Here is a 13,860-nt window from a genome sequence, read left to right as displayed (position 1 = left end):
ATTATATTTTCATCAGACCTGTTTTACTATGATTGAATTGGTTTTGTCACCTCTGAATTCAGAGCTGTGTATAGCCAATATTATTAAATATTTGCTTTGCAATAGTCACTTGTACATTTTTATGTACTAACAATCCTAAGAGGCAAGTACTATTACCCATCTTATGGATCAACACATAAGGCACATATAGGTTAAAAAACTTGTCAAAGATCATATGCAAAGCAACTGGAACAGCTATGCCCTAAGCTGAAACAATTTGAGTCCAAAACTGTCAATATTTACTTCTATGCTGTAGACTCTCACATTTGAATTTATAAGCCTAACTAGTTATTGCTTTACTTATATATACTTAAATTCAAAGTCAGCTTCTGGAACACATAACATAACAATTAGAACTGTTGTCACTTGGGGCTAGTCAGAGATGTTGCAATCATTTTTATTTTGAAGAATCCAATTTAAATAGGGCTTTCTTGCATCATCTTTTCCCTCCAGCACTGGCCATATCTCTGCATGAAGGGTGGGCAATAGGCTCCAGTTTCAACTACTTTGACTGATTTAGCTCTATCACTTTTATTAGCAAAATGATTCCCACAATTATGTTGTATATTGTCATTGCTATAACTTGATAGATTAGGAAAGAAAGCTGATTAAAGTTTAACATGTTCAGAAATGTCAAGAATGTCCCAAAGTTAAATAATGCTGTTACTCTTAAACTTTTTTAAGCAAATTTCCTTACATAAATATTGTCATTGTGTCATCATACATGGATGTTGTATTTTAAATTTGAATTAGGATCCAAATAAGGATCATACATTATTATTGCTAGCTCTTAAAGATCTTTTCATCTGTTTGTATCACCTGACTCTTTCATTTCTTTTACCTTTTGCAATTTGTGTGTTGAAATTGGTCTAGAGCTTTTCTGACAATAGATTTTGCTGATTGTAACCATGTGATAGACCTTAACCTGTCTTTATTTTCTATTAATTAATAGCTAGAATTCAAGCATGACCACATTCAGATTTGGATTTTTTGTTGTTGTTTTTTTTTTTCTGGCAACTATTTCATAAGCGATACAGAAGGTGGGACATAGATAGTACCTGGTTGTCTCTTAGGTTTCAGCTTGAAAGATGAGCTTTTTCACTGCATTCATCATATTCAGTCAGAGTAGTTACAATCAAAGTACTGAGCCATTTTCAGATGGGTAGGATCTTTTTCTTTGTTTTGTTCCAATTAGGGTAGGCAGGGTTTATAGTTTTAGAACTCACTTTTAAATAATATGGCTCATCCAATAAATGTGCATACTGTTTTGTTTAAATATATTAGGTATAACTTTTAAGAGGCTAACAAGCCCAAAACACCCTTGGCTGTCTCACAGTCCTGCTGTGACAATTTGGCTAATGGAAAAGCACCCCAGCTATATACTTAAAGCTACTTAAAGCTTAGCATAAATTCTACTAAAGAAGCTAGAGAGCTGTTGTGACTTGCCTACACTGCGGTCTCCTGTTTCTTTCTTTGCTATTAGGAACCAAACCTTTCCCCGTTCTTTAGGACACCTGAAAAATAGAGCTCATTACTCTACCTGATTTGAAGGAGTTGAGCTTGGTGGTCACCATCAACTTTTTGAAGCGTTATCCTTGGTTTTCCACCATCCACTGTCTGCTAACTGGCCCCACACCAGACCGTTAAACACTGTCAGAACTGATAGTAACCTGCATTAATCAGACATACCACAGAAAAAAAGATTTAATAAAAGTCCCTGGAAACAAGAAATCAGGAGCTGGCTAGAGAGATAAAGCAGGCAGATGAAATGTCTGCTAATGAAAAAATGAGCTTTACAACTATATCCTCAAGTATAAGCTTTCATTGACAGAATAAAAGCAAGCTGCTGTGAGAAGTGTAGTTTGGTATTTTATTCTTGGAAATAAACATGATTGTAAAAATGCAATAGACAACATGGAATGGACACTGCCAAAATTTGAACGTATGACTAAGTAATCCAATATATGGATATCCCACGATTTGTTTATTCATCTGCTGGATATTTGGGTTGTTTCCAGTATTTTGTATTATAAATAAAGTGACTGTGAATCTTTGTGTATAAGTCTTTGGAAAACAGTTTGACAATATCTTATTAAGTATGTGCTTAGCATACAACCCATTAATATTTGCAGAGTAGGTTGTACGATTTTATATTCTTGCCAGTAGTGTATGAGTCTGGTTGTCCCACATCCTCACTAACACTTTGTCCTTTCTTTTCACTGAAACTGTTGTAGGAGGGTGTGTAGTGCCTACAGGAGACAAGACAAGGGTGAATATTTATTTATCCTTGTTTTTTAGAATTATTTATTTATGCATACAAGAGTTAGGGTACAGGCCAGAGATGCAGAGAGGCTTCACCAGAGTCAGAGTGGGGAACAGAACAGGCAGACTGACTGAAATACACTGCTGAGGGGAGCAGCGGGCGAGTCAGGAGAGGTCTGCTGTGCCATGTGGGTTTCTCCCTGGCCTGCCCGGAATTGAACTTGTACTGCAGAGGCTGCAGATTGCTTCATAGTGTGGTGCTTAATCCCTTGCACCACCAGGGAGGCCTAAGGGTGAATATTTAGTGGCCAGAAAAACTGTAATCGTTATTTATGCTGTTGCTAGTTAATTGTTGCTCTCAAGTGCATATATTAGGATTGCACATCCTAACCTCTGGTTGGCTAGGGTCATGTCACCAGTTAGTCAGTTGTTACAGATGCTCCGTCACTGCTAGGCTGAGCATTTCTTTACCCTACTTTAGAGGAAATTTTAGATTATTTCTTCTGGGGTCTTAGATGGTTTCCTGAAACTAACCAAGTTAGTTTTTTTTGTTGTTGTTTTTGTTTTTTAAGATTTATTTATTTATTTATGCAAGCACTGGGTACAGTCAGAAGTGCGGGAGGGTGAGAGAATTCGCCAGAGCCAGAGCGGGGAGCAGAACAGGCAGAAGGACTGAAGTACACTGCCGAGGGGAGCAGCGTGAGAGGTCTGCGTGCCATGTGGGACCCTCACCCAGTGGCCGGGGATTGAACTGGCACTGCAGAGGCTGCGGGCAGCTTTGCAACCCAGCGCTCAACTGCTGCGCCAACAGGGAGGCCCTAGTTTTGTTTCTTTACATGCAACTAATGTGGATTGGGTTCATCATCCACATGGGACAAAGCATCTTATTAGTAACTTTGTTTCACTCATGGAAATCTTGCTTCCTGCTCTACCCTGGGCTAGTAGATGCTGACCTCCCCAATGTTTCAGTCCTTAGGTTGGAGCAGGATGTTCCCAATTCTAAACATGCCCCATTTCTGTTCCCTCCTATCCATTGTTATAACTGCAGCCTCAGTTCCTAGCAGCCATCCTGTGACATAGAAACCACAATTCCCCTAGCACACGTCCAGTCCAGCCACTTCCAGAGGCTGGGTGATTTCAGGTCCTGTGGGTTCCCTCTTTATTTCTGCCACCTGGAGGTTTCCTTTCCTTCCTTGAGAACCCAACTTTTTTGTGTGAAGCGGGAGGAAAAGGATTATTTCAGCATAGTCATGTCTTTGGAACATGCCCACATGTTTTCATTCTGTCTGAAAAGAAGGCCATCAATATTTTTCATATACTTTCACTAACTCATTCACACCCTGTAAGTGGCATTATTTCTAACAGACAAGGTATTGATTTCAGAGTCTTAATTTAAGTCACAGATAGTCAGTTGCAGATTGTGTGTTACTTTCCACTACTTTTTTTTTTAATGCTTCACGGTATTGTTTATTTATTCTAGTATTGATTTAATTTATATGATATCTTTTCACTCTGAAAATCAGGTTTGGACACTTTTTTAGAGAACTAATATGCAAACTAAGCTTCATCTAGAAATACTGAGCATTTATTTCATTACTCATATTTTAGAGAGTTCTCATTTTCATACTATAAACCCATGGGCTTCGTTCCTAAATGTGAATAATTTCTGGGATATAATGATATTAAGGACAGCACTGAGCCTGTGTAACTGTGGCACCTTTCAGCCTCCCCTCCTGGAACTGCCTCATGCTCAGGAGTATCAGATTGACAGCTCTTCTGATGGCTGACTCAGTCCCAGGCAAATGACTGACTGCCTTTGAAATAGTCCTAACTCTCCACACTCCTCCCCCGCTCCCCACAAGATGACTGACGCCATATAATATACTCACTGTTTAGCTATTTGCAAGTTTACTTAACAACCTTTCAGTCTGTCTCCATCCATGGAAAACATTTTCCTTATTGTCTTTTGGAATACATCTGAAGCCAATTCTTTTAACCAATAAAAACATCTAGTTCTATTAAGGGGAACTTTAATGTTCCTATGTAGTTCATGTTGGATAAAATATCTTGAACATAAGTAAGATAACTTTTTTTTTCCATTTTTTATGCCAGACTTTTAAGAAAGAATCTGTTTGCCTCTAATTCTATGTTGGCTGCTCGTATTACAGCAAGTACCAGCTTTGGATCAAGTTCCCAGTGGTAACACTATTGGGGAAAAGTCTGCATTTTTGTAGGCTGACTGACATCATTCCTGGTGCCATTGAATTCCACTCTGTTTTCTGGGAGCTTATGACTTTGACTGTTACTGAAAGCATTTAAATCTTCTGTCTCACCACGTTTTTTTATTTTGTTTTTTTCAAATGGTCTTCAGAAGTGCTTTTGTGGAAATTAAAAATGTCACACCCAGAACTATACAAATACTTTTATTAGTGAGTCAAATTACAATGCAATAAGCAGGTCAAAAGCATGCTAAAATTTCTCATGTCTTTTCTGAAAACCCTAGAGTTCTTAAACACCCAGAGAGTTGATTCCTTTCATGCAGGTCCATTAAAAAAATAATTTGTAGTTTACTTTCTTCCAACCCACAACCCATTCTGTTGAATTCAAGAGAAATAATAGGTAATTTCTAATTTGGCTTTCAGAATTATTTTAAAAGAATGACAGCCATGATCTTCAGCTTGACAAAAATTGAAAAGTAAAATAATCTATTTTGTGCAATCGTGTACAAATATTTCCCATAGGAATAATGATATATAGGAAAGGGGTAGCTTCCTAGGGGAGCTCATAAATGTCTATTAAACCATAATTTAGCTGCACTGCTTTTACAGGTTTGTACAAACTCTTGCCACTTCTAGGCCCCAGAGACTATCACTTGCCCTAGTGACTACATTTTCCAAACAAAATTTAGAACTCTGGAAATGTCCCTGACATTTGAGCAAAGAAAGCTGAGTGGCAATACCTAGGAATCATTAGATATGCAAATTCTCTGGTCCTTACTCAGACCTATTGAATTAGAAACTGTGGATAAGGCCCAGCATTGTTTTTAACAAGCCCGCCCAATGATGTAGATACATAAAGGCTTGAAAACCACGGCTCATGCATGGTCCTGATCTTGACTGAAGTCTGAGCCAAAATAATCTATCCTAGAGCCCTATGAACCACTAAAAGCACTATCATCTCAGCTTCCAAACAACTTGTCTCAAATGGCTTCTTGTATCTAGAATTGGCACCTCCATCCTGTATTCGGATGAATACTACATCCAGTTTTGTCATTGACAGACATAGTCCCTATACGTATCTAGAGGTTTCATGAGGCTTCCATACTGTGACCCTTACCCTCTATCACTCATGGCTGCAAGTGTGACCTGTGGCTTGACCCAGGACTATGAGGCTCATAGGACATGTGTGCTTATCTGCCTCAGACCCCTCATCTTCAAAACTGTTCAACAGGCACTACTGTGAACTGAATGGAATAAGTAACATTACCAAACTGAATAATTAAAATGGTTAAAATAACAAATTTTATGTATATTGTACCACATAAAAAAGGGGAGCAGTGGGAGTTAATCCTGCACAAAGCCTCTTCTTTAAAGTCTGGCTGGTTTTTTTTGTTGTTGTTTGTTTTGTTTTTGTATTAAGCTTTAACAGAACTGCTCACAGCAAACCTTGGAAATATCGGTTTCCATGCCAGTCCCCGTTGGAGATCAAGGAACATTTCTTTATCCTCTCAATTCTTATTTCTATTTGTTGAACACATTCTACATGAAAGACCCTGGCTCAACACTGGGAATCCAATGATGAATGACATAGGGTTTCTATCTCAGGGAAGTTCATCTTGTCAAGCAGACAAAAAGTGGGTAAATAGAATAATTACTCATTGTGCAAAAGGTACTGGAAAACCAAATCAGTGTCGAGAGAAAACAACAAAAGCACATTTCATCAAGACATGTGCCTACCTTCATACCTTCTTCTTGAGAAGATGCTGAAACATGAAGAACAGGAGCCAGCAAAGCATGGGCAGCTGGGAGGTGCTCCTGGTGGAGGACACCACACAGCCAAAAGAACCCAGGAGAGGAAAAAGCAGACACAAGCACTTGGTGAGCACGAGTCATTCAATAGTGGACCAAAAGCTCATTCTTATTCTCTTCGTCACCTGTATGTGTCTATGATATATTCTGGGGGCAAGCAATGCGTGACCTGCTGTGGAACAACTCTGGCATTCAGTATAGCCTCAAAGAGGGTGCAAATGAATTTCTGTTCACTTTGGTGATTGTGCTTTCTCAGAAGGAGCTATTTATTCCATGCCCTGGTGGGCTAGTTTGTGTTGACTGCTTTCCAGCATAGGGAGGACAGGTCTCTAAGTTTGCAGTGATCAATATTATGGGTTGGCAGGCAATATTGCTGCTCAGCCTGGGTTCAAATTCTGGCTCTTCCTCTCAGTAGCCAGATGATCTTGGGAATCTCTCTGTAACCTCCCCTTCTTGTGTAAAAGTGGAATGTTGTGGAGTGCAATGAGATCATATATTTTAAATACATAGAATAGTACCTGGCATTTAAGAAGTACTCAAAATATATTAATCAATCATTTATTGCTGTTCGGCTGAAATAAATTGCCCAACAAATTTCCCAGCATAAGAACAAGTGAACAACTTGCAGAGCATTCAGTACAGGACTCAAGATCATTTGTCCAGATCAGCATCAAAATAACTTGAGTAATAATTGTTTAAGCTGCCTGCAAGGAACCAAGTAGTCAGGGTTCAAGTGAGTGCTCAATAACTATCAGGAAGAACATTGTAAGCATATTCTGTTTCTAGGAGAAAACTCTTGTGGCAGACACATTAGCTGCCTATCCAAAACCCATTCTTCACTTTTCTAGAATTAACAAACTCCTTATTTTGTGTGGAACAACATTCTCCCTTGCAGCTAGAAGTGGCCATTAGAACCAATTCTGGCCAGTTTAAAATAAACAGAAGTTATTGGGTGGAAACTTTGCACAGCATTTCAAAGCAAGCCAACTTGGATGGAATCTGCCTTTTGTCTTTTGTACACATCCTCCTGCCCCCCATTTTTCCAGTCTAGAATGGATATGTGATGCCTGGATACACTGCAGCCATCTTAAGATCAGGAAGATGAAGACATGCTAAAGGAAGACAAAACAGGAACACTGAAAGAACTAGTCCTCGGCTCATTACCTCTAGACATAATGATAAATGAGAAAAATTAATTGTTTGATTAAAGTTCTGTAGTTGGGTTTCAGTTATATGCAAACTAACAATACCCACAAAAAGGTGAAAGTGGCATTTACTCCTTACCAAGACCTATAAATTGTTTCTTTGGCCAAAGTCAAAATTGATAATGTAACAATGATTACTAGGATAGGCGTCCTCATGACACTTCACTTCCTTCTGAATCTAAGGGACACAGAGTTAAGATTGAAAAAATGGACCAAGAATTCTTCAAATTGAAATGCTTTTATTAGGGTACTAATAATTGCAGATTAAAAAAAACACAAGGAAAAAGATAAAAACGGGAGTCCTATAACAGAGTAAGCACATTAGTCACAGGAAAGATTTCTTCACTGTATATAAAATGTAAACATTTACCCTGGGATTTCCCACAGATGGCACAGTCCACAAGGACTTATTTGGAATAAAAATATGTCTGTTGAGTCTGCAGTTTGCAAATTTTCTGTGTTGAAAAGTTAAAGTTCCTAGCACACCCAAAATTCTCTATGCAAAAAACTAAATGGCTTCCAATCAAGGCAACTTGAACATATTTCTCTGCTACATGAAGAAGCAGAGAAAAGGAAGCAAATCAGGCTTCCATGGTGAGCTTCCCTCCCTATTCTAATTGTACTTACATTTACTGTGACAGAGATCACAAAAATATACAAAGTACAAAGTATATAAAACCCCTACTTGAGTCTGGGGTGGGAGATGAAATATGTCTCGGTTATCAAATGCTCTGCAAAAAAGCATCAAATCAGTCATTTGAACTAGAGAAGGCAGACTAAGAAGAGGCCCTCTTCTGTTCAGAAAATGGAGACTCATAAACTTCCATAGGTGGGCAAGTGCAAACCAGGTGCTGGTCTCCATAGATGTCATCAATCCGGGCAATGGTTGGCCAGAATTTATTCTCCGGTTTCACAAAGGGCTAAAGGATACAAAAGATGGAAATACCATGGAATAATCTGAGAGGTTTCTCTTGTCAGGGAGATTTCAATATATTCCCATAGCCTACGATACCACTTGCCCAAAGAGAATTCAGAAAGCATAAAAAGTTAAAAGCCAACCCTCCATTGCCGTCCCCTCGAAGCCAACTTTTGACCTGTGTCCCCACCCTGCCAAACAGACTGCAAAGCACCTCCTTCATTTAAGAATGAGAAAATGGAAAGAAAGATCACATTTGGCACAATGGGGCCATCTCCCATTGGACGGTAATAGAAAACATTAATCCACTTGACAGGGACTTCTATTTGGTTTTTTTGCACAGTGAACCCTGCACATTCTCAAGCCTCTGGTTGACACTCCGAATTGCCCTTAGAGCCCAGAATGCCAGTTCCTGTGCTCTGCACCCCACATGGCTGCTATAAAGAGGGGACTGGAAAAGCATAGTCCCTTGGGGTAGATGATGGCTCCTCACACACATGAACCCTATACCAACTGACACATTCATCTTCAGAGAACTTACGAGTGGGAACGCCGCCACCTCTCTGGAATAAGGCCGATCCCAGTGGGAGGATGTGACACAGGTCAGGGAGTGTGGAGACATCTGAGATAGAGCATGGACAGAAGAGGGATCAGACAGAATACCACTTCTCCCCTGGCACTTCACATGACCAGTGAGTTTCTGAAGAAAGCCTGCTGTGTTGTTTCAAATTGGTGGGGAAGCACATCTTGGTAGGAAATTTTTTATTGTGATATATTTATTTCAAATATCAGAAAATTAATGGTAATGTAATAAGCACATCCTCCATCCAACATAGATCAATGTTTTGTCATATTTGCTTGACCTTTTGATAAAAGAACTCAGTTGAAGCTGCCTGTATATCCCCCTTCCATCTCAATGCTTTCCCTCTTCCCCAGTGATAACCACTATCTTATTTCATGTTTACCATACTCATCAAGTTTTTACAGTACAATTACTAGTGCTATTACAATTATATTAATAAATAACATATAGCATAACTTGGCACATTTAAAACATGTTGTCATCCTAATGATTTTGTAATTTGATATTTTTTTTTTTTTTTAAAGATTTTATTTATTTATTTATTTATTTTATTTTAAGCAGGCAGAAGGACCGAAGTACACTGCTGAGGGGAGCAGCAGGCGGCAAGAGAGGTCTGCGGGCCATGCGGGACTCTCCTCCGGTGGCCGGGGAGCAGCCGGGGATCGAACCGGCGCTGCAAAGGCTGCGGGCAGCTTCGCAACCCAGCGCTCAACCGCTGCGCCACCGGGGAGGCCTGTAATTTGATATTTTTTAGATTCTTACAGTCATTTTAGAAAATAGCCTAAATTCTGAAAGAATCAGCAATATCCACAGAAAAGAATACTAATAATGACAGTAAAAATGACGATACACCATTCCTCTATAATTCTGTCAAACTCCTATCTAGCAAGGTGCCTATCTTCTCCTGCCCCTGCACTCCACCTTCAGCTGGACAGTTGTAAAACTTGCCTGAGCTTCCCCAAGCATCTCAGAGTTATATTCTGACTTACAGCCATAACACAAACACAGCCTTTGTCATATTCTTAATCCCAGCATAAGAATGTCTCATCTAATGAGAAACTTTTGGGTCTGACCAGATGTAACGTTCAGACCAAGTATCAATTTAGTTGTTCTAAGAGGTAGTAACTACTCCAATACAAGAACTTCTCTTGTGTTCAGGAACCGTGACAAAGTGACCAGACACTATCTTCTCCCTATGACATGTTCCGGATGAAGTACGAGTACCCACTTACCTTCAGTGGATTGACCCTGGGGTCAATGCGGCCCTCCTCAATATCAGCGATCTCCTGCCGAATGCTGATCATAGCATCACAGAATCTGTCCAGCTCTGCCTTGTCTTCTGACTCTGTTGGTTCAACCATGAGAGTCCCTGCCACTGGCCAGGACATGGTAGGGGCATGAAATCCTAACAGGAAATGGGGAAACTTGTATCACTAACTTTGACATCTGCAGTTTGGAAGAAGAGTCCCTCTCCATCCTGTAAGTTATTCTAAGGAAATTACTGGATGAATCTGAACATATGATTCATTTCAGCACCGTTTGTGGAAGAAAAATTGAAGAAATAACTTAATATCCAACAAGAGTGGATGAGTTAAGCAAAGTTTACAGAACATACATACAATATGTATACAACATTCAAAGCTTATAAATTTCTTGTTAATTGGATAAACATTTAAAAATATTAGGTAAGGGCCGCCCCTGGTGGCGCAGTGGTTGAACACCGGGCTGCGAAGCTGCCCACAGCCTCTGCAGTGCCAGTTCGATCCCCGACTGCCAGCGAGGGTCCCACATGCCACGCAGACCTCTTCTGCCGCACCCGCTGCTCCCCTCAGCAGTGTATTTCGTCAGTCTGCCTGTTCTGTTCCCTGCTTTGGCTCTGGTGGATTCTCTCACCCCCCGCGCTTCTGACTGTACCAAGTGCTTGTATAAATAAATAAATAAATCTTTAAAAAAATAAAAATATTAGGTGAAAAAGGCAAGTTACATAATTATATCTTTTTTGTTTAAAAAAAGGTGGCTAAATCAAGGGAAAGGAGACAATGGTAAGGCGAATGATTTAGTGATATACTGTATACAGTACATACATTTATTGGTTCTCAGTAATGAACACCTGAAACTTATGTAGTTATAATGTAATGTTACTTCAATAAAAATGAAAAACAAAACCCAAAGTAAGTATGTGTGTTTTTTATGAGGGAAGACATTATGAAGAATAAATATTAAATTTTTAATAGAGGTTATTGCCAGAAAGTGAAACTGGAATTTTTATTTCATTTTGATTGTTTTAGAATCTCTCTATAATACTATACTTGCAATGATGAGAAATTAAAATATCACCTGTGAAAAGTTAAAGCAGCAAGCATTAAAGAATCTGCAGAGCTTCTGTCCCTGTTATACAGAAGAGGAAACTGAGGCTTGACCAGTATATGGAAAACCTCTATAGAGTGAATACACTAGATTCTATGATAATGTTGTTTAATTTACCACAAATCCATTCATCTGTCTGTTTTTTTACTATTATTTTAAACATCCTTGTTCGTTTTTTCACAATATAGGATTTGTCCCCTCAGGTGTGGACACTATAGGGTTAGGGTTAGGGACACTATAGTTTCCCCACCATGAAAGCACCCATAGTCCTTGACCATATTCCAATGTGTTTCCCTTTCCCTCCTCCCCTGGTTTTTTACTCTTCCTCACCCCTCTCCTGAATGTTTTAGATCTATGGTCTGCTTTCAAGGGTCAGTCTTACAGTTTGTCTTTGTCTAATCCTTTGGTTTCTCAAGATGCCACACAGAAGTGAAACCATCTGCTATTTATTTTGCTGTCATTACTACCCATCACCCTTAAACACTTCAGCATGCACATCATTAACTAGAACTCAAGAGCTATTCATATATTTTTGTGAAAAAATTTACATAGAGTGAAATGCATACCTCTTCAGTGTACCACTTAATAACTTTTGACAAATGCATAAACTGCCAATCAAACCAAAAAGGGATTTAAAAAAAAATAAGCTGATCTCTCTACCCATTAAGTCTGACCTCAATTCAATGGGTAAGTAAATGTAGTCCCACACGTTTTGCTATAGTGGTTTTCCATATCTGGAACCATCTGAGTTGTCTTGAAAATAAAAATTCCTGGTCTTGACCCTAATTCAAGAAGTGCAAGGTAGGATCCAAAAAATCTATGGATTTTAAAACTCCCCAGGTGATTCTGACTATTAAAAGTTTGGAAGTCACTGTCCTAAGATAGTGTATCCCAAACTTGCCTTTCAGACTCATTCAGGGGGTACTAGTTAAATGTATAGATTACTTGGTCTCTTCTCTAAATTCTGATTCAGTGAGTATGGCTAAGACCCTTTTCATTGTTGATTTCTTACTTAGTCACTTATTCTCTCACTCATAAAACACATATGTGCTGAGTGCCTACTATGAGCTTGGACAACTATGAACTCAGGGCAAGTGTGAAAATCAAAATAGTGACCACCAAAATAATGTCAAGATTGGAAAAGACAGGACTTGGACATACGATGTGATAACTTGAATTACCAATCCCTCTCCCTCATTGCAAATGTTGTTGCAGTAAGATGAGGGATTCAGATAGTGCATCGCAGTGTTGAAGTGTTATCCCTAGTCAGGCAGCAATCAATCATTAGCAGGCAGGCTGAATCAGAAGGCAGTTCTGTCAGATTACAGGAGCTGCCAAGAGGAGAGTTTGAGGTGGTGACTGCTAATTTTGTTAATGAAAGCTTTCTATGGCTTTCCCACTTAATTATCTACATGCTAAGATCAGTCATTCAAGAGAGGAATAAGTCACAAATAAGGGACTCCTATTAAGATACACTAGTAATACCATTAAAGTTTTCAATGTTCTTATTAAAAGAAGTTGTTCAAAGCATTAAAATTCAGATAGGCCTCCACATCCCTTAAAAGGTATAGTTTTCCCCAGCTTCAACTTTCTGAGAACTGAAGCGTCTTTGATATGATTAATATGTCAATAAGAAAACATATTTTAATAAAGGCTACGCTGAATGATCCACCAACACAAAGATAAAGGGACGTGTCTTTCCAAATCCTTCCGAGAAGATTTCATAATCTCAGTAAAAAGAGTTATTGCTTCATCTCTCGAAGCAGCTTAAACAGCCATTCCACGAAACAAATGGTTATAAAACTCAAATGTCATTCATTTCTAATACTTCCAGTTTACTCACAACCCTTCTCTTACCCTTACACCAGCTTACCTCTTCATGCTGTTCTCCATTTGCCAGGAGTTCATACTCACCAGAAACATAGGCTAAGAGTAGCAATCATTTTTTCTGGAATTTTTATATTAACTTAAACACTTACTTTCTTGGAAACTGATGGAGAATTCAAGATACATGATTTAATATTTAAAGGGTAGTGCCAATACAGTCACATAAAGAAAAGGCTTTTTCTCTATTACTTTGAAGGCCACCTAGAACCCTGGGCTCCCCATTCAACCTGGATTAGTTTTACTATGGTGCCTGCACATTCAGTTTGTACCTCAAGGTGGTTCACAGCCAGCATGGGCAGCCACATGAATGTCAAAACTCTGAATTCCCTTACAGAGGCTCACTCCCACCAGACCACTCACCATAATCCTGAAGCCTCTTGGCCACATCCACAGCCTCAATATTTGCAGACTTTTTGAAGGGTCTTGTGTCCAAAATAAATTCATGAGCCACATAACCTATTTGGGAAAATAGTTTCAGCCCAATATTAGCATCAGCTATCTATTTTACCCAAGAAAATGAGCAAATAAATCAGCTTTTAAATGCCTATCAATGAAGACCGAGAAGCCATGAGC

At 39.1% G+C, this 13,860-nt stretch overlaps 1 protein-coding gene across 3 annotated transcripts in view; it reads right to left on the bottom strand.

Annotated features, from left to right (window-relative positions):
- Nucleotides 1–7,756: 7,756 nt before the first annotated feature.
- Nucleotides 7,757–13,860, bottom strand: part of GLDC (glycine decarboxylase) — a 102,555-nt gene continuing 96,451 nt past the window's right edge. For 2 of the 3 annotated variants that reach the window (XM_037493379.2, XM_037493380.2), the window contains exons 24-27: nucleotides 13,648–13,743; nucleotides 10,266–10,438; nucleotides 8,992–9,072; nucleotides 7,765–8,454 (exon numbers count right to left, since the gene is read on the bottom strand). In XM_037493379.2, coding sequence (XP_037349276.1) covers nucleotides 8,311–8,454; nucleotides 8,992–9,072; nucleotides 10,266–10,438; nucleotides 13,648–13,743 — 494 coding nt within the window. In that variant the 3' untranslated portion in view covers nucleotides 7,765–8,310. Of the gene's footprint in view, nucleotides 8,455–8,991; nucleotides 9,073–10,265; nucleotides 10,439–13,647; nucleotides 13,744–13,860 lie in introns of all 3 variants that reach the window. The other variant, XM_054689304.1, reaches the window with a different exon arrangement.

Source organism: Talpa occidentalis, unplaced genomic scaffold, assembly GCF_014898055.3.
Source record: "Talpa occidentalis isolate TD23 unplaced genomic scaffold, MPIMG_talOcc4v2.1 talOcc4.7, whole genome shotgun sequence".
In the NCBI taxonomy this organism is placed as follows: Eukaryota; Metazoa; Chordata; class Mammalia; order Eulipotyphla; family Talpidae; genus Talpa; species Talpa occidentalis.
The sequence above is the reverse complement of the archived record's forward strand: the minus strand, read 5'-3'. Positions and strand labels throughout refer to the sequence as shown.